This window comes from Capra hircus, chromosome 11 (assembly GCF_001704415.2).
Source record: "Capra hircus breed San Clemente chromosome 11, ASM170441v1, whole genome shotgun sequence".
NCBI classification, from domain to species: domain Eukaryota; kingdom Metazoa; phylum Chordata; class Mammalia; order Artiodactyla; family Bovidae; genus Capra; species Capra hircus.
Window position 1 is genome coordinate 74993589 of NC_030818.1, and position 24342 is coordinate 75017930.

The 24342-nt window shown below is 52.3% G+C and overlaps 1 protein-coding gene across 2 annotated transcripts in view; it reads right to left on the minus strand.

The window, feature by feature from the left end:
* The window catches only part of KLHL29 (kelch like family member 29), a 332145-nt gene that overhangs the window by 55109 nt on the left and 252694 nt on the right, over positions 1-24342 (minus strand). For both annotated transcript variants that reach the window (XM_018055589.1, XM_018055588.1), the window contains 2 exons: positions 16224-16365; positions 14015-14527 (listed from right to left, as the gene is read on the minus strand). In XM_018055589.1, coding sequence (XP_017911078.1) covers positions 14015-14527; positions 16224-16365 — 655 coding nt within the window. The remainder of the gene's footprint in view (positions 1-14014; positions 14528-16223; positions 16366-24342) is intronic.

Genomic DNA, 24342 nt, shown 5'->3' on the forward strand with positions numbered 1-24342 from the left:
AGGTGGTCCCCAAGATGCAGAAAGGGATGCTGTCCTAAAGGGCGTTTTGGATAAGAAAGGCTGGACAAGCTGGAGTGAATAGATGCAGAGAGACGATTTTGGATTTCGTGTAACTGCCAACTGGTGCTGACTTTTTCTTGCCTTCTCCTGGGGCCCCAGGGTCCCTGGCCCACTCCTCACACCCCTCTGTCCTCCCAGCTGGTCCTCGGCATAGCCAGCACATCTGGGCAGTGCCAGCGGGGCCACTGCCCGCCTCCTCCCGTGGTGCCTGCCATCTCCTGACCTCCACAAAGCTGGTTTTCATCTGTTGCCTCGACTTCCCCTTGGAGGGGAGGCACCATTCTTTTCCGGCCTCAAAATAGTTTCCTGAAGTCAGTGTTGACTTCTCACTGTCTTCTTGCACAGAAATCTTTTCCAAGAGGCGCTGGGGTCCAGAAGCAGGACAGATGGTCCCTTTCTTTTTATAACATGGCCAGTCTTTTGAAGTGAAGAACTATAAACACAAGTTTTGCCTTCAGCAGATGTTCTGTGGGCACAACAAGCATCACTTTGTGCTCTTTAGCAACTGTGAGCGGTGGTAGCTGACGGGAGACTGAAATTGGGCAGAGTGTCGGTGTGTGTTCAGGGGCCTGGGGGCCCTGGCATGATGGGCCCTCTTTGGTCTGGACCTCGTCCTTATGCTCGGCCAGTTCCAGGTCTCGACTTCCTGGGAATGGTGTCTGCTCCCCTTCCCGGAGCCCAAGGACCACCCAGCCCTAGAGCCACCTGTGCGGTGGTTGTTTTTGAAGGGCTGGCCGACTAGCTGAGTCCTGTGCAGCTCTCCCCCCTAATCCTGAGGCCAGGACTAAAGGGTTCAGAGGCTGTGGGTTGGGGTGGGTGCTCTTCAAGAGAGCATGCTTCAGTTTGATCGCTTTTTTCCTTTGAGCGATTTACCATATGGTTGTCTGGTCCCCATGGCTGCACTGGGCTGATTCAGGCCAGAATAGCTGGTCAGACATATCTGTTGAGCTCCGGAGGAGCTGGTGGCTGTGCTAGATGTTGGCTGAGAGCCAGTTCCCAGAGCTCTACCCTGGTGGCTCCTGTCCATCGGTGACAGAGATATGAAAAGTGTTAGCTGCTCAATCGTGTCTGACTCTGCGACCCCGTAAACTGTAGCCCACGATGCTCCTCTGTCCATGGAATTCTCCAGGGAAGCATACTAGAATGGGTTGTCATTCCCTTCTCCAGGGGATCTTCCAGACCCAGGGATTGAACCCAGGTCTCCTGCAGTGCAGGTAGATTCTTTACCATCTGAACCACCAGGGACAGAGATATGAGGTGTCAGTAAAACTACGTCTAGATGGATGTGCTGCTATTTAGTAGATTTCAAAAATTTTGCTCATTTAAAAGGGCATAAGCTCAATTAATAGACCTCGTTAACTTCAAAGATGTATCATCTTTGGCCAGAATTGGTTCTTTCATAGGATGACGGGCTCCATTAACTTTATTGCACTGGCAATGCTTTGTATAAGGCGTGGGAGATGTAGCGACAGGAAAGTCTGCCTGACTCCCAAGCTCCAGTGGCCTCGGTGGTGGTCAGCGAATGCCCTGACTGTGGCTTCCCTAAAATGCCCACGTGTCGCAAGGATTAACTTTGGGACTTAAGCCCACCCGTCCAGTCACCCATCCATTACATGACACTTTTGGAGATGAGGAAAGAACCCAAGAATCATCAGTCTATATTGAGAAATATCAGACGCATGACTCTTAGAGACATAAGGCGGTCACTGTGGGACTTGCCCATCCTTACTCCAAACATACCTAGTGACAGCACAGGTTGCAACCCAAAGCTTCAAGGTGTGGTGTGTTGGAATGGGGTGGGCGTCAGGGGCAGGTAGTTTTGGTCGACTTCCTTCGTGTTCTACCACTTATGCTTGGGTCTTGATTATATACCCAGACTTTGATTTTCCACCTGTGATCTACTTCACAGGACCACTGCAAGAATTACATAAACACAGAGTGAATAGATAATAAAATGTTGGCTCCCCACTCTGTGCCCTTCCAGAAGACAAGGGTACCTCTATCAGCAGTGGCCACCAGCCCCCTGGAATGGTGGGCCCTGACACACAGCCTGAGAGCACTTGGCAGGTCCAGCCTTGCGGCCTGGGTTGGTGTCATTACTGCAAACACCCAGAGGGAGGGCACATGGCTACTTCTCTGCCTTCTGGGATGAATGACATGAAATTAGGAATTCTGGAGTCCCTGCTCACACCAAAAAAACCTCAGCTCATAAATAACTGTTGGTGGGTCTAAGAAGGTAATGAATATCTCCATATAGAAGAAAGACTGAAAATACAGGGTTTATTTTTGCATCAATCAGAATTTCTGAAAGCTGTCTGTTCAAATGGCCAGATGGTCTGAGAGCCATCAGAGTCACCGCTTGGTGGTTCCTAAATATGGGGGCCTGTGAGGTCCTTGGCAACAGGTCCTGGGGTTTGAACAAAAGGAAAACATCCTGGGTGTGTGAACTGGGCCACTATTTTGGCTCTTAAAGATTCTCTGGACTCTAATGGACCAACATGGCTGGCCACTAAAGATGTTCATGTTTCTAGGAGGGAGCTGCGCTCTTTAAATGGGCCTCGACTTACTGAAATAACCACAATATAATGGCAGTTTTGAAAGCCCCCGAGTTAAAAGCAAAGCCCCAAACCACCCAATATTTGTAGAGACCTGGAGGATGGGTCTCTGCTTAGGGGAATATTAAGCAGGCACTTCTAGGACAAGCCTCAGCCACGGGAGTGATGGGATGAGGGCCCTGGAGCCCACATTACAGAATTTGCCCCTCTGCTTGTTGGTCAGTGTTTCCTCCCCATCAGTCCACATTCCTAGGGCCACCACGGGCCTTGCCCACATGCTGGCATCATGATTTGGCCCCCCTTTAAGCCTGTGGCGACTTGTCCCTCCCCTTCCTCTCATTCGGGCCTGGTGGAGCTGCCAGCCAGCACAGCACTCCTGTGGGCTGTGTGACCAGGCAGTGTGTACCCCCCGGGTGGGTTCTGGAGAGGCACGGTGTTCCAGCCCAGTGCATCCAGGCAGACGCTGGGCCTGACTCCAAGCGGTGTTCAGTCTGCAGGGAGAGAGAAACTTCTAGAGAGAACTCCTAGCAGCAGAGGTTCCTAGCGACTGGGGGTGGTCACAGGAAATTTGCTAGAGGCGGTGCCTTGTCATATCTCGGTGACACCTCTGAACCTGAGTTTCCCCACCTGTAACTGAGGCAGTGGCGGGTCTCTAAATGACCTTTAAGATAATATTCTACGCTGACGTTCACCATCCTGGGGGAGGGGCAGCGGGTGGGAAGGAGGGGGATAGTGTTGCTTGGGAGTAAATTCCCACTAAAGGAGGGGCAGGTGATGAGCGCTTGGGGGAAAGCACAGCTGTGAGGTAGGTGTGGAGAGGCTGGGCTGAGATACATCTAACCCCTAGTCTCCAGAGGAAATAATTTTGAAAACTCAGTGGAAAGGTCAGCTTTCTGCTATGGCCAAGACTGGGGGGGAAAGAGTATAGGAAAGGGGAGCTCTATAAAGAGTAATGATCCGTAACCCCAACCTTGATGAGAAAGAGGAGGGAAGAGACCCTAAAGATTTGGTGGAGTGGACAGGAGGATTTTTGTGAGGTGGTTTTTTCTTTTCTCTTTACTTGGAAGTTGGAGTGTGTGTGTGTGCCTGGGTGTGTATGAGTGTGTTTTATACAAATAAATCATGATTTTTATAGAAAAGTTAGACTATGTGCAGTGTGATGCTCAGGACCAAGGGGGAGACCGTTGCCTGGTGTCCCTTTAAGAGGTGCTTTGACAAGCTGGAGCATGATTAGGGAGGACTCCAGCATGGTAAAGGACCGAAGGACACCTAGGATGAACTGCCGAGGTCACTGGAGATATTTGTAGAAAAGGAAATTCTGCCACCATCACGAATCTGAAGGGCTGTCATGGAGAACAGGAGCCAGCTTTGCTCTGATGGGCCCAGAGGGCAGAGCATGGAACTTATAGGAGGACAGCTCTTGACCATTTAATATCATAAACCATCTAGCTGTGAGTGGCCTGGCTTAGTCCCCAGTGGTGGAGGGCAGATTCTTGCTTCTGCTGGATGGCTCTGAGATCCCTCCCAGCATGAAGGTTCTACAGAAATAAAAAATTAACCCAAAATATGGATGATTCTAACAGTGGAAAATACAGACAGTGCTCAGTGGATAAGGAATAGAGTGAGTGTCTTAAAGCTAAACTGGTAAAAATGATAATAGTAAATGGATTAAAAAGTTCAAATAAGTATCAAGCATTGAAAATACATGTGGTTACATTGTAACTGTCATGTAAGTAACTTTGCTGTGGTGAGGGGCTACCCTTTCCATTTGCCAGCTCGACTGATATATATAGCCTGCTACAGACTGAATTGTGTCCTGCTGCTGCTGGGTTGCCTCAGTCATATCCAAGTCGATGCAACCCTGTGGACTGTAGCCCGCCAGGCTCCTTTGTCCATGGCATTCTCCAGGTAAGAATACTGGAGTGGGTTGCCATGTTCTCCTCCAGGGGATCTTCCTGACTCTGGGATTAAACCCGAGTCTCTTACATCTCCTGCATTGGCAGGCAGGTTCTTTACCACTAGCGCCACCTGGGAAGGTCCGTCTTCCCCAAATTGTTCTGTTGAAACCCTAACCCTCAGTGTGACTATATTTAGAGACAGGGCCTTTGAGGAGGGATTTAAGGTTAAGTGAGAGCATAGGATAGGGCTCTAATCGAATATGACTTTATAAGAAGAGATTCCAGGAGCCCATGCACAGAGGAAAGGCCACGTGTGGACACTGAAAAGACGGCCATCTGCAAGCCAAGGGGAGAGGTTTCGCTAGAAAACCTGTGGGCACCCTGATTTTGGATTTTCAGCCTTCGGAACTGTGGGAAAATTAACTTCTGTTGAGTCAGTCAGTAGTATCTGACTAACATATAGCCCATGACATTGGTCCTGCAGAAAGTGGTAAAAACTAATTGGTGTTTGCCTAGGGTGTGTGTTGGGCCTGGGTCTGAGACACTGATCCATGAGAGCATTGAGTGGTCACTGGGAAGAGGGGAGGAAAAGGCAGTGAGAAGCCAGTGGGCAAAACAAGACGGTCAACGGTGCTGTACTTGGTCACCCAAAACCCTGCAGGGAGAGCTACAAGGCAAAGAACATTCTGGTGCTGCAGTGAAAATGCTTGGGCTTCCCTCTAAGATACAGGTTTTAAAGAGAGTTACACTAAGAAAATAGGCAATGACAACAGTTTCAATAGATGGCAACCTTTTGGCCATTGTTTGCTTCAAGCAACTGACATGATGTTTTGTGTTCCTAACCTACTATGCCTGTATTATTTTCACATTTTCAGTTTCTAGAATAGTAAGCATGCTCCTGAATGGAATGTAGTTGTAACTGAGTCATTGGTTGTTGAGCCAGGTGTGTGCCACAGTCTCACAGTTTGGGGTACTGCTGCCTTCCTATGCCTGGGGAAGAGGCAGCAGGCACGCCAGACCTGCCCAGCTCTCCCCTTTTTGAAACTCATCTCTAACCTTGAAAACTGAACTAAAAAGCCCTAGGGGCCAGCCCGACAGGACATGCCTTTCCTAGCAACATGGCACATGTTGGTTGTTTGAATAGTGATCAGGCCACAGGAAACTTGCCGTTAACATCTGTTGCGATAGGAGAAAGATGTTTACCAAGACTTCCTGGATCCCGAGTGTGCATCAATTTCCCAGTTGGAAGCTAATGACCCCGAAGTGCTTCCTTCCCAGAGGAAAGCCCCAGAAGACCAAGAGGTCTTTACCTTATAAGACCAGAATGGCACGGGGACTGAGGAATTGAACTTGCCCAAGATCATGGACCCTTACTGTGCCATCACTGATGGGGAGAGGTAAAGAGAACTTCTGGGAAGCCCAAGCAAAGCCCAGGCTTTCTGGACCTTATGTGTCAAGGGTTCAGAGAATGAATTTCATGGGTGTGAATCAGCATAAACCACTAGTTGAACCTGTCCTTGATCAGGATGGGCACTGAGGACCATTTGGGTAGATGTGTGTGTGTGTGTGTAACTCTGTGGAACTGAAGTCAGGATTCTGGGTCCCTGGCACTTATCTCAGGCCTTCTTCCTAAGAGCTGGTGTCTGTGGAACTACCTGCCTTCCGCTTCCTTCTCTGAATCATTTCAACTGCCTTTAAAGGCTCAGTCCACACTGACCTCTATTTTCCAGCCCCTTAGCTCTTATTACTACCCCTCTATCCCCCTCCAAGTGGAATTCAGGATCTTCCAGGGAGAACTCCATCCCTCCCAGCACCCAACATGGTGTTTGAAACCTTTCGGACATGATCGCAGGACCTCAGGCTCAGCAGGAGCTGAGACCTGCATGGGGCATGCCTCTTGTGCCTGGGAGAAGCCAAGTGTGGACTCAGCACACAGTAGGTACCTAACACTACACACACATAGTTGTTGTTCAAGTCCCGTCTGACTCTTTTGCAACCCCATGGACAGTAGCCCGCCAGACTTCTCTGTCCAGGGCATTCCCCAGAATACTGGAGAGGGTTGCCGTTTCCTTCTCCAGGGATCCTTCTGACCCAAGGGTGAGTCTCCTGCACTGGCGGGAGGGTTCTTCACCACCGAGCCACCAGGAAATCCCCCTAGTTGCTCAGTGAACACCTAGTGTTGCAGTAGTGAGGGAAGTAACGTGGCTGGAGCCTGTCAGTGGCTTCTGAGAGTCAGTGATGCAGAACCTAGTGGTCATTCCTGCTTGCTGTCTGCTTGGGTCACAACTTCTGAGAGAAGACAGGGCTCGGGACCCTGGCAGCTGGCTTCCTGCTGTGGATCACCATCCTTTTCTGAAATCCCAGGACTGGAAACGTTTTCTCCCTTGGCTCCCACTTGAAGAGCCTCCCCCACAACCCCATTGCAGTCGGTGTCTGGACTCCTCTCGCCCTGCCTGTCCGGCAGTTAGGGCCAGAGTGGGATTTCTGAACTGGAAGATGCTCAGTGGAGATTTGGGGCTGAAAGCCCATGTACCACTCCTGGCTCACTGAGAAGGGGCCTAGGGCACATCGCTCTGCCGGTGCTCTGTTGAGCAGCGGGGCCCCGAGAGGGACAAACGCAGGCTGGGGCTCAGGGCCCACTTCCTGCTCCAAGCAAGACACCATCGCTGGGTGGTCTGACCGCGGTGCTGCATTCTCCACTTGCCTGGTTCATTCATTGTCAAATGATCTGTTAACAAAACCGTTAAGCCCTGGACAATCCTCCAATTAATGATTCAAAAATCCCTTGAGGACAGAGCCCTATGAAGACAGGAGGGCCTTCTGTGGCAGGCTGGGGGCAGGAGAGGGGGAAAGACCTCATGGAGATGAGATGGACTTTCAGATTCCATAGGCTCTGAGATACTTATTTCCTGGGGGAGCGTGTGTGTTGGGGTGGGGGCTGGAAAGGGGAAAGTCATCATGATGGCAGGACTGTGGGTTTGGTTCCAGGTCTGTGTTGAGTGTTGTGTCTGTCAGAGCTGGGAGAATGTTTTGGACAACTTTGCCTTAATAATAATGGAGATCCTGAGCCAACGGTGCTTCAGACAGTATTCCCTGCCCCACCACCCAGCATTCTTTAGAATTTATAGTAGTGGTAGTGATAACAACAGCTAACGTTATTGCAAGCATACTATGTGCCAGGCACCATGGTTAGACTCCACATACACTGTTAAATCCTTAAAGCAGGTCTAAGAAGATGGCACTATTACTATCTCTGTGTTACAGATAACTTAGAGGCTTAGAGATGCCAGGTTTCTAGCCAAGTTCATTGGATTAGTGGGTAGTGGAATTTGAATTCCACCCAAGCAGTCTGGTGCAGGACCTGGGCTTCTGGCCACCTTTCACGCTGCCAGCCACATGCTCCTCACCCCCTTCACCTACAGCCTTGGTTGTTTTGTCTGCAGGAGTGACATAATTCTATTTGTCCCATCTATTGGTATGGCCATGGGGGAGGACCCCTGCAGTGCTTTGGGCACCCCCAATATCAAGCTGAACATCAAAGGATGCTGAGAGCCCCTGTGGGTCATTAGGAGGAGTCCTCCCAAGACAAATAGCTCCTGGAATTAGGAGGAGGTTCCCAGCAACGGGCTGGTTCCCTCTGGTTGTTATGGTGATGGTAGGGGATTGTAAAATGTTACAATGAGAGAAGGCAATTTTCTCTTGTACAAAGTGGACCTCTGGGAACTAGGTGCTTCAAACATCATGATGTTAACACAATCTCCTAAGACTCTGGAAGGCAAACTGGTCTTTACTTTTTCCCATTCCCCTGGGTTTCTAAAAGGCCATGGACATTGAAGGATGGTCCTGTACCATCATCATAGGAAACACTTTTATATGTAATTACAAAGGGCTAGGCACTATCCTAAAAGCAAAGCATAGGCACTATTTTACATAGGCACTATGTAAAATAAATTGCTTAATCCTCACAAGTGTAAGAAGCAGATTCTATTTTTTACCCCCCTTTTACAGATGAAGAAACTGAGGCAGAGTTTCAGTTCCCATATGCTCTGGGGTAAGGATTAATATTTTGGTGGAGATGCTTGGCTACAGGAGGAGCTTTGAAACAGATGGACTTCTGTTCCCAGAAGTATGGGGCAGGGATGGGGGGACCAGGAAGCTACAGAAGGAAGTCTCACATAGACATGTCTCACATAGTCTCACATAGACTGCATGTCTTGACCCTCAAGTACTAACCTGTTTTCACCATACAAAGGGAGGAGGCAGCTGCAGAGAAGTCACAGAACCTCACTGGATAATTCCCATCCCAGTGTTCTACGCCTTCATTCCTCTAACTCTTCACCGTTTAGTGCCAGGTACTGGCTTGGAAAGTGGGGTGGAATGGGGTGGAGTCTGTGCTGGCCCCCAACCCAGGACCTCACAGTCTAGTTGGGAGAATGACCCAGAACAGGCAAACTGTATCATAAGTGCTCAGCCAAGGCCCAGAGCAGAGCTGGACAGGAGAGAACCCAGACTGCGGAATGGCTACAGGGCAGCTTGCTAGCAGAGTGATAAGAGACGGTGAGAGATGAAGCTGGGAGGCAGGCAGGCAGGAGCTGGATGCTGGAGCACCGTGTCAAGGGTTGGACTCTGTCCTGAGAGCAATGGGGCCATTAGAGGCATTCGGCAGGGAGTAACAGAACCAGACCTGTGTTTTGAAATGATCACTCTGGCTGCAGCATGGACCCTGGACGGGAGGGGTTGTACTGCTGAGGCCATTGATGCAGGCCTGGAGTGATGCTGGCCTGAAAGGAGGGCACGGAGACTGAGAGGAGAGGATCAATTTAGAGGAGGCAGAATCAAAGGCGTTTCCAGACTCAGCGCATAAGGGCATAAGGAAGACCATGGGTTTGGAGTCTGAACTCCGGCATGGATTCAAGGTATCATTTCTGAGACAGAGATAGGAAGAGCAGGTCTGTGGCAAGGTGATGTCAGTTGGGACATTTGTGCCTCTGGGCTAACTGTGCGTGGGCAGACAGCTTTATCCTGCATACCCAGCTTCTTCTAGAATCTGTTATTAAGGAAGTCAGTTGCCCTAGTGTGTCAGAGGCTGACGCAGGGAGAGATGAGACTGATGCTGAACACCCGGGCTGGGGGTGAGGAAGGTGACTCATCCCACTCCCTCTTAGGGATGGGGACACAGCATTCCTGTTAAGCAGCTTGACCAGGGGCTGGCAGCCCCATGAACAAGCTTGGGCTCCTCCCATCTCCTCTGCACTGGGGCAGAGGCCCTGCTTTCTGTGTCTTTGCCAGCTTCTCTCTCTGCTAAAATCCCCAAACCTGGGGCCTCTGTCAGCAGGAGCAACCGGGTTGGCGATAAGTGGGCACAGTGCTCTGCACAGTACGGTCAAGCCTGTGATCTCATTCACTTCTCCTCTCTGCCTGATGATTGTGGTACTGTCATCCCATTTTCAAGATGAGGCAAGGAAGGCTCAGGGAGGTTAGAAGTCTTGCTGCAGTCACACAGCTGTCCACTCTGCCTCCAAGTCCCTTTCCTGGATCCTGTTTTTGCCCCTTGTGGAGGCTGGGGCAACTGCTGTCCAAATAGAAGATGGCAGAGGATAGACAGAGCTCCATGGTGTGGAGGTTCGGAGGCAAGGGTGAGATGGGAGGAGATGCAAAACCCATAGGAAGGGGCTTCCCACACACCTACTACAGGACTCCCCAGCCCTGAGAACCCTCATGGCCCTTCACCTGGGGCCTATGAAATCTAAAGTCAAAAGAGATAAGCCTCTTCACTTCTGATCAACTGGGACTTTCTTTTTGGTCCAGAAGCCAGAGGGGACAGTTGCAGCCTGGCTTCTCTCTCCCTGGACATGCAGATGAAATTACAGCAGCCTTTCTGCAGCTCACCACTAGGTCCAGTGTTTGGGGCTTTCAGGGGCCTCTGGTCACCCTCCTGGCCACGGGAAGTCCTTCCTGGAGGAAGGTAGGGGCTAGAAAGAATGACAGCAGTAGCCTGCACCTCTGCGGTGACACACACATAGCTGGGTTCATGCGGTACCGGTGCAGAGACACTGGACTTCGCGGGTTCACAAGGTCTGATGCTGGTCACCACCTCTGCCCGTGGACCAGCTCAGGGGTGCAAAGCAACAAGACCAACAAACGGCTCAGGTATTTTCTAACAGGATTCGAGTAGAACTAAATCTTCATCCCCCCCTTTATCACTTTGTACACATAAAATTTAATTAGCTTTCAATATATAATCTTAAGAAAAAAAGAAATCCTACAGATTCCTCCCACCCCAAATTGTTCTTCGAGAAAGAAAGGAGGTTTATCTCAAGTTTCTTAAGAAAAAATCTATAGGCACACAATGCATGGAAATAACATTCATTACAGGGAGCTGCATGCAAACCGGCTTCTCTAGTCAGAGATGAGAGACAATCGCTTGACCTATTGCAAATCAAAAAGCATTTCCACACCACCTGTATTTTTCAACTGGTGAAGTTTTAAATGAAAGCCCCAACACCTTTTCTGGGAAGGCACACTAACAGAGTCCCAACTGAAATTTCAACTCAGTCGATGGGAAGATAATTACAAGAAACAAAATGTGAAATTTAAAATCAGGGCACTAATGAAGTCTAAAAATACCAGTGGCCCATCCTTTTGGTTGGCAAGACCTGTTCTTCATGGAGGAGATCTTTTCGTAATTACTCAGTTCCGCGAGAGACCAGGTTGTCACGTCAAACAATAGTAGGGAAAATCGTGGGACTTTAATGAGCTAGATCTCAAGGAGTTCTATGGTGGATCTTATTATAATGCCCGGCAAGCTCTCAGACAGAGAACAGGAGAAAAGGAAAGTTCTTTTTTTTTTTAAAGTAGAGTTCTGACTAGTGTTGATGTTCTCATGCAGGGCCTCCTGGTTCCTGCTTGGAGCCAGCTGCCTGTCATTTAGGAGTGTGAAATCAATTGGACTTCGGAGATGTAAAATCCCTAGGGGCAAAATTAAAAGTGACCCAAATCCAAACCCACGTGGGCTTGTCAGGAAGATGATTCTCACATAGCAAGTTTCAAAGATTTGGTTTCAAAATTCGGGTTTCTTATTTTAAAAAATATGCAGTTGTTTGACATTAGATCTGACAGATAAATTATAGCTTAAGCAATAAGGGCTTTTAAGATTAGAAATGAAAGGAGAAATTACCTTAAAAAAAAAGAAAGAAAGAAAAAAACCCACCCAGGCTTGAGTTGGGAGGCATTTGTGCGTGCAGGCTTCATTGTCTTTCTTCGCTGCAAATACTGGGGGTAGAAATCAGCTGATGAGGGCCGTAAATAGAGAAGCGAGTTCAATGTAATTTCTGGGGGATCAGCCAGCTCACTGGAGAACTATGGAAGTTGGTGTGATGGACAGGTCAGCAGCTGGAGCTGGGAGAATCTAGTTGGCTCCCCAGAAGGTGGGGCTGTGAACACTTTCTAGGCCCACAGCATCCCCAGGCCTGGCATGGAATTCACACCAGTGGCTGGAAGAGCAAACCCCACCAGGGGTTTCCTCCTTCCTGTCTGTGGGCTCAGGCCCACGATAGAGGATGGTTCATGCTGTCTGATCCCACAAGATGTTACAGGCGTGGCTCTGCAGGGCCTGCAGGCCCAGCATGAACAGGAGCTCAGCAGGGACCTGCCTTGACCACCTACATCTTCATGATCTTATGAACTCAGATGCCTTATGATCAGATGTGCCTACTCCTGGCAGCTTCAGGGGGTGGGGTATGGGGTGGATCCCAGCTCTATGTTAAGACCTAAACCAGGAACTGGTCCTGTCTGGGCCAGTTACCTTTTTGCACAGAACCAACACCTTTTCCTGGGGGGATGCCTGAAACTGGCAAGGCAATAAGAACTTCATCGGTTCTAGGAGCTTCCCTGGGATGGGGTGAGGGTGGGGTGGACACACCCTCCTCCCCCCACCTGATGGGAGGAGATGGAAACCCTCCCAGTGTCTCAGGCCTTGGCACAGCCTTGGGAGTAACTGGACACCCAGTACCCAGTGTGTCACTGTTGGTGGCATAAAAACTGTGGGTACTTTTTTTTTTCCAAAGGGAGAAGGAGCTTAACCAAAACAATTCAAACAAACAAAAAAACCAAATCAAAAAATAATGTAGTCAGTTTTTTAAAAAAGATCTTAAACAAAGCAAGAGTTTACCAAAATTTAGATGTAATTTTCTCATTTAAAACTAGTGCTGATTTTCAAAACAAAGGCAGTCAGGACTCAATCAGATTGGGAATTAAACCCGACAGAGATCTAGACATGGCTTTGTTGTTGGGACGCTTGACAAGGCCTAGAAATTGCTCGTAGGGATAAAGATAGAGATTCAGGAGGGCAGGCTGGATGAGAATGGCTGGTTGGAGCCCTTACTCTGCTAAGACTTTGGTCTGCAGCCCCCCTCCCCATCTCAGGGTTCTTAAGTTGGGAGGCTGAGGTGTCTCGCCTGAGGTTCACACTTCCAGACCATCTACTCCTCTTTCAGAGGGAGCCTGGAAGCCCAGCAGGGCAGACCACCCATTATGCACCCTCTTGTCCACATGTGGGTCCAGGCCTGGCTTCCCTGCCTTTCCATTCAGCAGGAGTGGACCTTGAGGGGATGGGTGAGTCTAGGGGTATGTAAGCTCCCAGCTCCCGTTCCCCCAGACTCAGCTGCAGCCTCAGGTTCTCCCAGATGCTCTGCATCCCGGCTGCCAGACCCCTCAGTCTGGTCAAGAGTGAGGCTGGTTTGCTGACACCCTCTGCTCTAAGCCTCGGGCCGGGGCCCAGCCTAGAACCATATCCTAGTGTCTTCCCTCCCCCAGCTCTGTTCTCAAGGATCTGGAATGAAAACGGGTCCTGGGGAAGGGGGTTAAATGAAGGCCAAGGCTGGAGGTGCTCTTTCTTGGGGTCTCACGGAACCACCCATGGCTTCTCAAAACCAAACATTTAGCTGTCTCAGGATGGGCCGGGGAGGTGGTGGTGGTGGGTCTTCTGGGCCTCACTTCAGACCCCTGAGCTGCTCTCATCCAACGCTCAGCAATGGGTACTTTTCCGGGGGTGGGGGGGTGGGCACACAGCCAATTCATGTTCTGACTGTCCTTATGAGTGGAAAATGGAGAAGGCCCACGAAGGGACTGTTCTAGGGGGACCTAAGAGGAGGCTTCCTGCTCATGCTGCCTGTGGCCTGGCCTTGGGTCAGATGGAAGAATGGGCCAGGGCTCAGGCTGAAGACGGAAGGCCCTGTACTCGGCAGGCTCTCCCCGCCCTCCTCTGCTTGTCTACCCACGTTTCCCTGCCTTCCTTGTCCTGTCCTCCACCTTCCCCTCTGCCTCCCTGGTCTAAGACCCAGCTGTCCCGGGCAGGGAGGCCCCTCTGCAGCCTGGATTGAAGCAGTGAAGGACTGCCGGGGAGCAGAGCCCCAGGAACCAGGCTCCTGTGCACGCTGTGGTGGTGACCACACACGGGGGCACGGGTGAGGCACACAGGAGTACGTGGGCAGCAGGACTTACCTTTGGGGTGCCCAGGGTCCGTGAACTCATACTTCCCCACGCCAATGGTCCGCAGCATCTGTAGCCCATGGGCCGATTCTGACGTGGGGGGCCCGTTGGTGGCCGGGGCACCGCTGGGAAGAGTGGCAGACGGCTGGGCCGGCAGCGGTGGAGGCAGCAGGGGCCCTGCCATGTGGCCGTTGCCCACGGCGGTGGGTCCTGGGCGGGCCACCTGCCCGACGCCGGGCAGTGTGGAGACAGCCAGGGGCTGTGGGCTGGCGTACAGGGCCTGGGCGGGCATGTTGACCACCACGCTGCTCAGAGGCTGGGAGGGCGGCTGTGGGAGTGAGTAGTGGCCTGGCATCAGCGGGAGCTGGGGCCCCACATGGGGAGGCAGTGAGGGGGTCACCCCGATGACCGGGGCCTGGACGTTCACCGCCGGGCTGAAGGTGGGAGGCTGGGCCACTCCATAGGAGTGTGCAATCAGGGCAGGCTGGCTCCCGGCGGCCACCGTGGTCACCCACGGCCCTGTGCCTGCAAGGGAAATGGGAGAGATGTCATCTGCCAGTTACACAATTCACTCACCAAACACCGACCGACTGCCTCCAGCCCTGGGCCGAGTGCTGGGGTCAGAGAGGTGAGCAAGGAGCCTGCATCCTTGGAGCTCACAGCCTAGGAATCCGTGATTAGATGAAGCCCCGCTGGCTCAGCCCTCACTAGCTGAGTGATCTTAGGCAAAGCCTTCCATGAGTAGGTTCCTCATCTGCCAACTTCACAGAGCTGCTGTGAGCAATGAGATGACACACAGAATGAGGCCCCCAATTTTGATAATGAGAGAGGCTGGAGAAAACTAGAAGCTGACAGGTGCCCGTGAAGCAGTGCCAGCAAAATTCTAGAATGGGCTGCTAAGGGGGCTTGTTTCCAAGCCAGTCGAATAGGTGGTGTCACTGTGAGCTAATCTGGTGTCTTAAGGATAAGGCATGCCTTCTGACACTCAGTCCTCTGCAGGACTAGTAAGCAAGCCTGGAAAAACACAGCAGAACTTCAGAGCACAGTTGGTGAAACCTTGGATAACTCCATGGTGAACATATAGGGAGGCAGAGCCACAGAAGCGATTGACTCATGAGCCGGCTAATGGCCCAGAGGGTGCTGGAGATGTAAAGGGAGGTCTCTAGTGACGTGCTCACCTTTTCTACCAGTGATTTGGATGATGGAATGGAAGACGTATGACCGAGTCTGCAGGTGACATCATGTTGGGAGGGCTAGGCACAGGTCAGCAATATAAGCAGGAAAAGATGCTAAGAGTCATGCAGGAAGATATGGATGTGGTCTTGCTCTTGGGTCCCCCACACCCAGCTGCTTAAGCCAGATTGGGAGGAAACAGACAGAGTAGCCACCTGGACAGCTTTGGGGTCTTACTGTTGAGAGATCATGTAATGTGGTTACCAGCAGAGCGGAAGTGAGGTGAGGCTGCAGTCATCCAGGTAGAGGGGTTGAGTGAAGAGGGTGCAGCAGACCACTCGTGGTTTCTGTGTGTTGGGTTCTGAGGGATGCAAAGAGAGGAACACTGCCAAGGAAGGTGAAGGGACTGGGCTTGAGGGCATGGCTGAAGGGTACAGGGGCTTCCTCCTGCAGAAGACTTGGAGGGGGATGAATGGGGGTCTTTAGACATCTGTAAGGCTGTGGTGTGAATGGCCAAGCTCACATGTTTTGTGTATCCCAAGGGGAGGCCTGGGATCAATGGGAGATAACAAGGAAGGTTTTTGTTATGGTTGGAGCTGTCCAGAGAAGGCCTGAGATGCTATAGGGGGCGGCAAACCCCCAGTTCCCAGTGAGTGGAACCTCTCTCAGTTCTCATATAACTGTTGGCAAAGCGAGACCTCACTGGATGGATGACTTTGGAGATTTATGAATCAGAGCACTGAGGCTCGGGAATGACTAACCAAAATAACTTAGAGCAGATTCAGTCACTCATATGTCATTCTCTCTCCCTTGTTCTTCCCAGTATTTTCTTGAGCAACAGAGAAAGGGATGGAGACACAGCCCAGGGAATTACACACAGTCACACGCCTCCTGCCCCTCCTCCCTGTCCCTGATGCAGCCTGAGGTCCGGGCTGCTGCAGGCCATGGCTCAGGACCTGCTGAGGAGCTGGGCCACCCTGGAGGTCTCGGACACCTCCCCCCGCCCCGGCCGGAGGGTAGGTCTCTCTGTCCACCCTGCAGTACACACCTGGATTGTCGCTCTCCCTCATCTGTTTGGAGGGCGGCTCATCAGTGTCCCAAGGTGTGGACTGATTGATGGGCGTCTGCCCCCACCGGATGCTGGTCGTGAGTCCCTGGGACTGATTGTCTGCTTTGGAGATTCCGGGGGCCTGGAAAGAAGCAGAGCAGGGGGGTGAGCACCCACCGCCTGGCAAGAGTCCTGCCCTGGTGCCCAACCCCCAGCAGTCTCCAGAGGCAGAGACCTAGCCCTGCATCCAGTCCCTCAAGGGAAGCGCAGGGTGTCTTGGATCAGTAGCAGCAGCCGTGGCCTCAGCTAAGCTCCTGGCCTCCAGGAACACCCAACCTAACCTGGTGCCTCCCCCATCCCCTGAGCTATCAGAAAGGATCGAGAGCCTTGTATTGCGAGAAGTAAAGTTCCCCCAGTCCTTGGATCATTAATAAACCACATCAACCAAGGATGGGCAGGTGTTGAGCACCAACTGTATACTCAGTCCAGGCCCGGGAGCTTCATGTGCCCAGCCTCTGACTTGTGAGAGGACAGCTCCGAGGCATTACCGCCAGGCCCCATCCCGCCTCTATGCCAGCCTTCAAGGCCCCCAGCGTCCCACTCCACAGAGGAGGCGTGGAAAGGTGAGGACTGGGGCCCCTGGGAGGACAGCACAGGTCCTGACACCAGGCCAGAAGGCAGAGAGCATCTCTGGGACCCTCACCTCCTCCCTATGGAAAGCAGGGAGGCTCTCTGCCCAGGACCTCATTTACTAATGCATGTATTTAATGAGAAAACCAACCCCAATGCAGAAACAAATGCTAGGACAGCATTGGTCTCCCTGACCTAACACTTTATCCTGGAATATTATATAGTCAATAAAAATCATGCTCACTCCCTAAGGAGATGGCAAAATGCTTACACAATAATGTTGAATGAGAAAAGCAGGATGTAAATGACACACATATAACCTCACTGGGTAAAATAATATGTGCAGGAGGGAAAAATCCAGGAATGGATTAATGTGGAAAAATAGTAGCAGGAATGTCATTCTTGGGTGAAGGGATTAAGGGACACTTTGATTCTTTTGTCTACACCTCTGTAATGGCCAAATTGTCTACTATGGCCATTCCCAGTATTTACAAATTGTAATATTTATAATAAACACAAAAGAAGTACCAGAAAACACATTGGAAAGCCTCGTACTGAGATGTGACGGGTGAGTCTCAACAAAGATGGTTCCAGGAGGGCTGACCAGAGCTTGTTCGAGGGTAGCCAGAGCCCAGCCAGGCTGGGGGTAAAGTGTGAGGTGGGGTTCGGGCAGACAGTCACCCACTGGGGACAGTCACAGGAGGCCAAAGGGGCCTCCAGGGACACTTGCAGGCCTCTCTCAGTGAGGCCGCAGCGCTCTGGACTCCTGCTGCAAGCTGACTCAGTGACCCAGCTGGCGGGGTGGAGGGAGGCAGCGCCCCCTTGTGGGCATCTCTGAGCAGCGGGACTCTCCTCGCCAGGAAGCCGGGTAGAGTCCCGGCCGGTGGGAGGGTGGACGCACTTAGCCGGGCTCTGATGCCTAATGTACATGACAAACAGCGCCTGCATCAGGGCCTGCTGGGAGGAGCGGAGCGCATCCTATTAGGACCGTAGGCTGCGCTGAGCTAATTGCATTAGGCAGCACTTTATCTCGGGGCTGCATTTCAGATGCTTCGCTTCTGTGAACAGCGCAGGAACAAAGGAAAAGAGTGAATCTCCCGAGGGAGGAACAATTCTGCGGACAAGCTTCCTTATCAGAGGGAGGCCTCTGTCCCATTTCTGTCTGCGGGACAGATGGGAGCTTAGGGTAGGCGAGGGGCTTCGGGGTTTAGCCGCCCTCACCAATAGTCTTAGGGAATTTAGGAAACAATAGCTTGGCATCTGCAGCGTCTTTATATAGACGGCTTTCCCGCGTGTCCTGTCTGCAGCACTCTATTTCCAGGCTCTGGGGGTGCTGTGGGCTCAGAGGTGCAGAGGTTGCTTCCCTCATAATAAGAGGCATCTGGACCGGGGCGGGGGGAAGGAGCCAGTGTGATGTCCTGTTCGGGGCCCTGTTTTGGGGTTGAAATGTGACTGTGGAGTCCCCTGGCCTTCTCACCAGTCCCCTTCTTCACTGGCAATACAACAACATTTTATGCCAGTAGGGGGCGCCACAGCTCCTCTGTGAGGCCTGGAATTCCTGGAGGCCTCCCAGGCTAGAGGCAGGTTTGGTTTTCCAGGTCCTCCTGCAGCTGCCCTTTGTCCTCCAATGAATCAGTATCCATGGCCCCAGCCTGGTTAACTCGACGGGATGGGGAAGGGCTTTGTGGACCTGGAGCCCTGGGCCTGGTCCTTAGAGGCTGCCACTGCTGCCAGGAGGGGTGGCTGGGGTCTTCTCCTTGAAAGTGGGTAAGTGAAAAAGTGAGTCACTCAATCAGTTCTTCACAAACCCATAGCCCTCCTGGGTCCTCTGTCCTTGGAATTCTCCAGGCAAAATACTGCAGTGGGTTGCTATTCCCTTCTCCAAGAGATCTTCCCGAGCCAGGGATCAAACCTGGTTCTCCTGCATTGCAGGCAGATTCTTTACCATCTGAGCCACCAGGGAGTAGGCAACCAGACTGTGAAACTTCAGGAGTTCCTGCTGGTCGCTCGTGCCTTTGCTGGTCATCTGGTTTGCTCTTCAATTAACTGGGTCCCTGCTCTGTGGTCGGCCCTGCCCAAGGCACCGGGGACACGCTGTGGCTGAGACTCACTCAGCCCTGCCCTCGGGGGTCTGCTCCCCGCTACACAATCTGTGACCCAAGAGGCACTCCAGAAGGAAGCTGGGGGTGCAGGGGTGGGCCCGGGGCACAGGCACAATTGAGCTGTGGCTACAACAGGCCTGCTGTCTGCCTGCGTCTTTCCTGACTCTCACAAGCGAGTTCCTACCTACAAGAAAGAGGTTGTGCTGGAGAAGGAAAACAGCCTATTTTTTTTCTTTTCTTTAGGAAAGACAAATAAGGACACTCATTCTGCTTGGCACTAGCAACTTCTGAAGCTATGAGCAATGTGCAGTTCAGGGCTTTTTATTTATTTTATTGAATAAATGAACATTCCCTCCTTCACTCCCTCCAGAAAAATACACACGGGTGAGGCTCTTTGCGGAGGCGGCTGGACGCCCAGGTGATGAAGAATGTGGCAGCTGGTGATGTGAGTCAGCTTGGCTGACTGGAGCCCTGTCCTCCTACAGTGGGGCTCCAGGCCCAAGGTAGACTCGAGGTCCCCAGGCTCTGGAGGTTTCAGGGGGATCATGTGCGGGTCTGCACCTCCAGCTCTGAACTCCAAAGGCCAGGCCTCCTTGAGTTTCATTTCTCCTTGCCAGGGGGCTCCACACCAAGAAGGCACAGACACCGGCCAGGAGACCAGCCTGGGTGAGGGTGGGGGAGAGGAAGGCAGGGTGAGGGAGCCTCCCTTCTCCCTCTCCCACTGCCATCACCGAGGACATTGCCGACCTTTCCCCAGTGTTCCCGGCCTTGCTCCCATGACATGACGGCCCTTGGCACAGAGGAGGGCAAGGAGAGCCCTCCTCCTGCCTGGTGCCTCCACGTGGCCCTCCCTGCCCATCGTTGGCTAAGCAGGCTTCTCTCTGCTTCTCTTTAATGAGATGCTAATGGGATGCATCATTAACGCAGCAGCTTTTAAACCCTGAGCTCTTGTAAATTTTCAAAGGTCACATTTTTACGGTGGCTGACAGCATCCTGCTTCTTTCAGTGGCTGAAGAACACTGAGGATCCCCATCCTCTGTGAGGGGCATCGAGGGCTGAGGTGCCCGCTAGTTGGGGAGCTGGGAACCTCCACCTGTGACAAAGCTGCCCCCACCCCCGCCCCACCCTGAGGCCCTTGGGTTGTGCTCTTCCAGCTTGGGGGAAAACCAGTTACACGTTGCCTACAGAGCTGCCCTGGGGCCGTTGCTCCACTAAGGGCTGCAGGTGGTGAAGATGCCTGGTAGCGGGGGTGGGCGAGGGGCTGACCCCGCTGGAGGGGCAGCCATGCCTTTCCTTCCAGGAACATCATTTGCTCACCAGGCTGTACACTTGTCAACCTACAACAGCCTCAACAGGCTGCCTCTGCTGATATGTCCATCCAAAGGGGGCCCTTTTTTCTGCTTTTCCCAAAGGTGCCATAGAGGCCAGCAGCATCCCAGGTGGTCAAGGAAGTTTGAAAGATGATGGAATGGGACTCTCTGGGGCCTTGCCACGCCTCACTTGTTCTCACCCCTTGCCCCGCACACATGCTGGTCACAGCCTCGAAATGCTGCCCTTCAGGGCCCATACTGATCTGCACTGGCAGGGGGGCTCCAGAATGGCAGGGATCCACACGGTGCCTGGCCCAGCTCCTGCCAGCCTGGTGTAGGTGCCCAGGGAAGGCAGGGTCTCTGAGCTACAGTGTTGGCCAACAGTAGGAGTGTTCATCACTGTTGATTCACACGTGCACGTAGGTATGGCCTGGCCTACACTTTGGGAGAAAGAATAATGGGAATAACAGAAAAGAGATGTGGAATGGCTTAGAGTGGGAGGCACTGGGACGCTTAACTGCGGAGATGTCGTTTTCAGACTGCGGGGGCCTCTTGTGCTATGACCCCAACACTTGCCCTGGCTGCTGCTTGGAAGGTCTAATGCCCCAATCTGCTGATCTCCTGGCTCAGTGCCTGAGTGTAATAGGAGATGTGGGGGCTGAAGTTGACTCCTGCCCCCGTGGGGCTGGGGAAGAAGCCAGAACTGTTTTTCCCACTGTTCACCCAAGGACATGAGGAACGGGTGAACTAGTGAAACCTAGAAGTTAGGGAGAGCTGATGTTGGACCATAAAAACTAGGCGGAATTCAACAAGGCTGACGATTTTGGCTCAATTTGCCACCAAAGGAGCCCAGAGCTGCAGGTGCGTTTCCAGTCTAGATACAGTGGACAGAGCTCCAGGGACCACTTCTGGGGCTCATGTGGGCTTCCTCCCGGAGGAATGACAGTGCCAGTGTCCAAGTCCTTCTCCTGCCCGTGGACCTGCCTCCACAGACTGGAACCTGTGAGTCTCAATGCTCTTGTCGCTTGTGTGTTGTGACAGCGCGGGCAGGGACTGCCATCTGCTGAGCGTCCCTGAGAACCGCCGCCCCATCTTCACAGCAGTGAGACTATTCCCCCAGGGGAGCCCAGTGTCCCCCAGCCCTCACCTCGCTTTAATCCCTCAGACAACACTCCAGTGCTCCCTCTGGGCCGGAAGCACCACTGGACATCAAGGTGCACCCCAACCGGGCGGGGATTGGGGGTGGGAAATGGCCTTAGCGAAAACGGAAGTGGCAAGGCGGACAGTAGCGGGAAGCCTGCGGCTGGCCGCACTCTGAGCTTCACCCACAGCTGCGTTTTTAATCTCACGTGCTAAGTCGTCCCAGTCGTGTCAGACTCTCTGCGACCCCATGGACTGTAACCCACCAGGCTCCTCTGTTCATGGGATTCTCCAGGCACGAATACTGGCGTGGGTTGCCATTTCTACCTCCAAGGGATCTTCCTGACCTTCTTCCAGGGTCAGGACCTTCCTGATCGTCCAGGTTTGTTCAGGGATCCAGCCTCCCTCTCTTATGCCTCCTGCATTGGCAGGCGGGTTCTTTACCACTGGCGCCACCTGGGAAGCTTTTATCCCATGGCTCCCCATAATCCTCACCTAATTTGGGAAGGAGAGTCTTTGGTGAGACCCCCATACAACCCCTGGTTCTGAATTCAAAGGCCCCTTCTGACAAGGGACTGCTGATGTGGCCCGAGCCCTGCAGTGGGCCTTTGACCCTTTTTATTTCCTGACTGCTTTTTGAAAACCCCTATCTTGCCCCCATCTTGAGGTGGAAGCCAGAACACGTGCTCTGCCAGCTTCCCTTGGGGCTGGAGCACAGGCTTGTGCCCGGCTGCTCAGACACCCTGGGGTGTGGTTTCGGTCTGGGGGTGCTGGGCGGTATGAGGAAGCCAACTCAGCTCCGAGTTCACACTCTGCAGTGGTGGTAGCAGAGGCACACGGGTCTGGGAGCGCACACGGGTCTGTTGTCCTGGGCCCAGCATCAGTGACGAATGCTCTCATTTCCTTCTCCTTCTCCCTCGGGAGGGTCCTCAGGCTCCTCGTGTGGGTTCCCTCAGGCTGCTAGCAGATGTGAACGCTCGGGAATCCCTGAGCACCAAGCCCAGGTTGTCCTGGGAATCACCTCCCATCGACTGCCAGCTCCAGGATCCAGCATAGCTGGGCAGCCTGCTCCCTGCAAAGAGTGGATATTTCACCTGCTTTTCAGCATCCCTCCCTCTGCAAGGCATTTAGGGGCTTCCTGGTACCCAGGTCCACCCGTGGGGACTATTGGAGACTGGTTTTTGGTAAACTTATTCAGACTGGGGTGTTGGGAACTTCCCAGGGCCCTCGAACTATAAAGGTGCCCAGGAAGACAATCCTTACTTAATGGTGGAAATTCAGGCTGGGGGCAGGGGAGAGATAATTTGGTGTCTGAATTTTTTAGATTTTAGTTCAGGGGTTTAGACCTAGATGGCTGGCTTTCTAGGATTTGCAGATTATTTATGAAAGCACTGCTTCTAAGATCAGACAGGTGGAGCATCGACCACCTCGATGGCAGGGGCCCTCTGACTTATGCGAGTGCAGGTAGGAGGATCCTGCATGTGGGGGGGTTGAGAATGCGGGCCTCTGGATCCCACCTTCAGAGCTTCTGATTCCGTAGGTCTGGGCTGAAGGACCCCCAAATGTGGCTCCCTAACAAGCCTGCCAGGTGATGCGGTCTGTTGGCCTCACTCTGGTGGAGGCAACAGCGGTCTTGATGTTCAAGTTCCCAGACCCCTATGCCCCAGTGTGGGGAACTTAGGGGCTGGTGCTGCTGGGCAGGTCACAACTGGGATAGGTTTTGGGGTCTTGCTTATGCGGCTCAGGGAGCCAGACAGGTGACACTGTTTTCATGGACTGCTGTTCACAGCCTGGGTTTCAAGGGATCAGAAAAACACATTGACAGATATCAATGCTATAAGTTGGTGACCTCTGGGAAGAGCAAATGACACTTATGAGTCTCTCAGTTCTCATTTCAAGATCGCTACCACACTACAAACAAGAAAATAATCACAGTTAAATCCCCTCTTGGGGCCAGAGGAGGCTCTCCTGAACCCCTCCTGCCCTCATTAACCAGGTTGCCCTCTCTGGCCCCCTGAACCCAGGCTGTGCCCTCGGCACCCCCCTCAGAGCAGTGCCATAATGCGCTCTGGGGCCCGATGAAATTTCTAATAATACTAACCAACGATGTGTTAAATTGAGACACTTCTGGCTCGCATGCCGGAAACTGCACGATGGTTTAAAGGACCAGTGCTTACCTTTCTCTATCAATTTGCTGCTAAATTACTGCTTTCGGAGCAACTTACAGAAAAGTAATTCTTTATTTAAATTTTAATTTCAAACTTGTCATTTTAAATATATATTCAGATTCCAATCATATTACTGAATATGATGATGTCTCTGGAGGGCAAGCATTGCTGCAAGGAGCTGGGTGGGGGCAGAGGACGTCACGGGGGAAGGGGGAAGGGAGCTGAGAAAGGAGGTTGCCACCCCGGGGGGCACTGGGGTGAGGGCATCCTTGTGCTGGGGTGGAGACAGAACTGCAGAGGCCAGTGGTCAGACTGCAACCTGGCCTTATGATCCCAGGATAATACCTTACGTTGAAACTATCAACTGCTTCCTGTGCCCTCTGTCTCTTGCTGGACCACCCTGAGGATCCAATCAACCATAATGGCTTGGATCACATTTATTGAGTGCTTCCTGGTGGCTCCGATGGTAAGGCATCTGCCTAATCTGTCTGCAATGCAGGAGACCTGGGTTCAATCCCTGGGGTCAGGAAGATCTCCTGCAGTAGGAAATGGGAACCCACTCCAGTATTCCTGCCTGGAGAATCTCCTGGACAGAGGAGCCTGATGGGCTACAGTCCACAGGATTGCAAAGAGTCGAACACCACTAAGCAACTAACACTAACACACACTCCTACATGCCAGGCATGTAAATGATGTGAGTTCTTTCCTGAGGAAATCTGTGTTCTCACGTTCATTTTACAGATGAGAGTAAGAAGACCCAGAGAGCTCC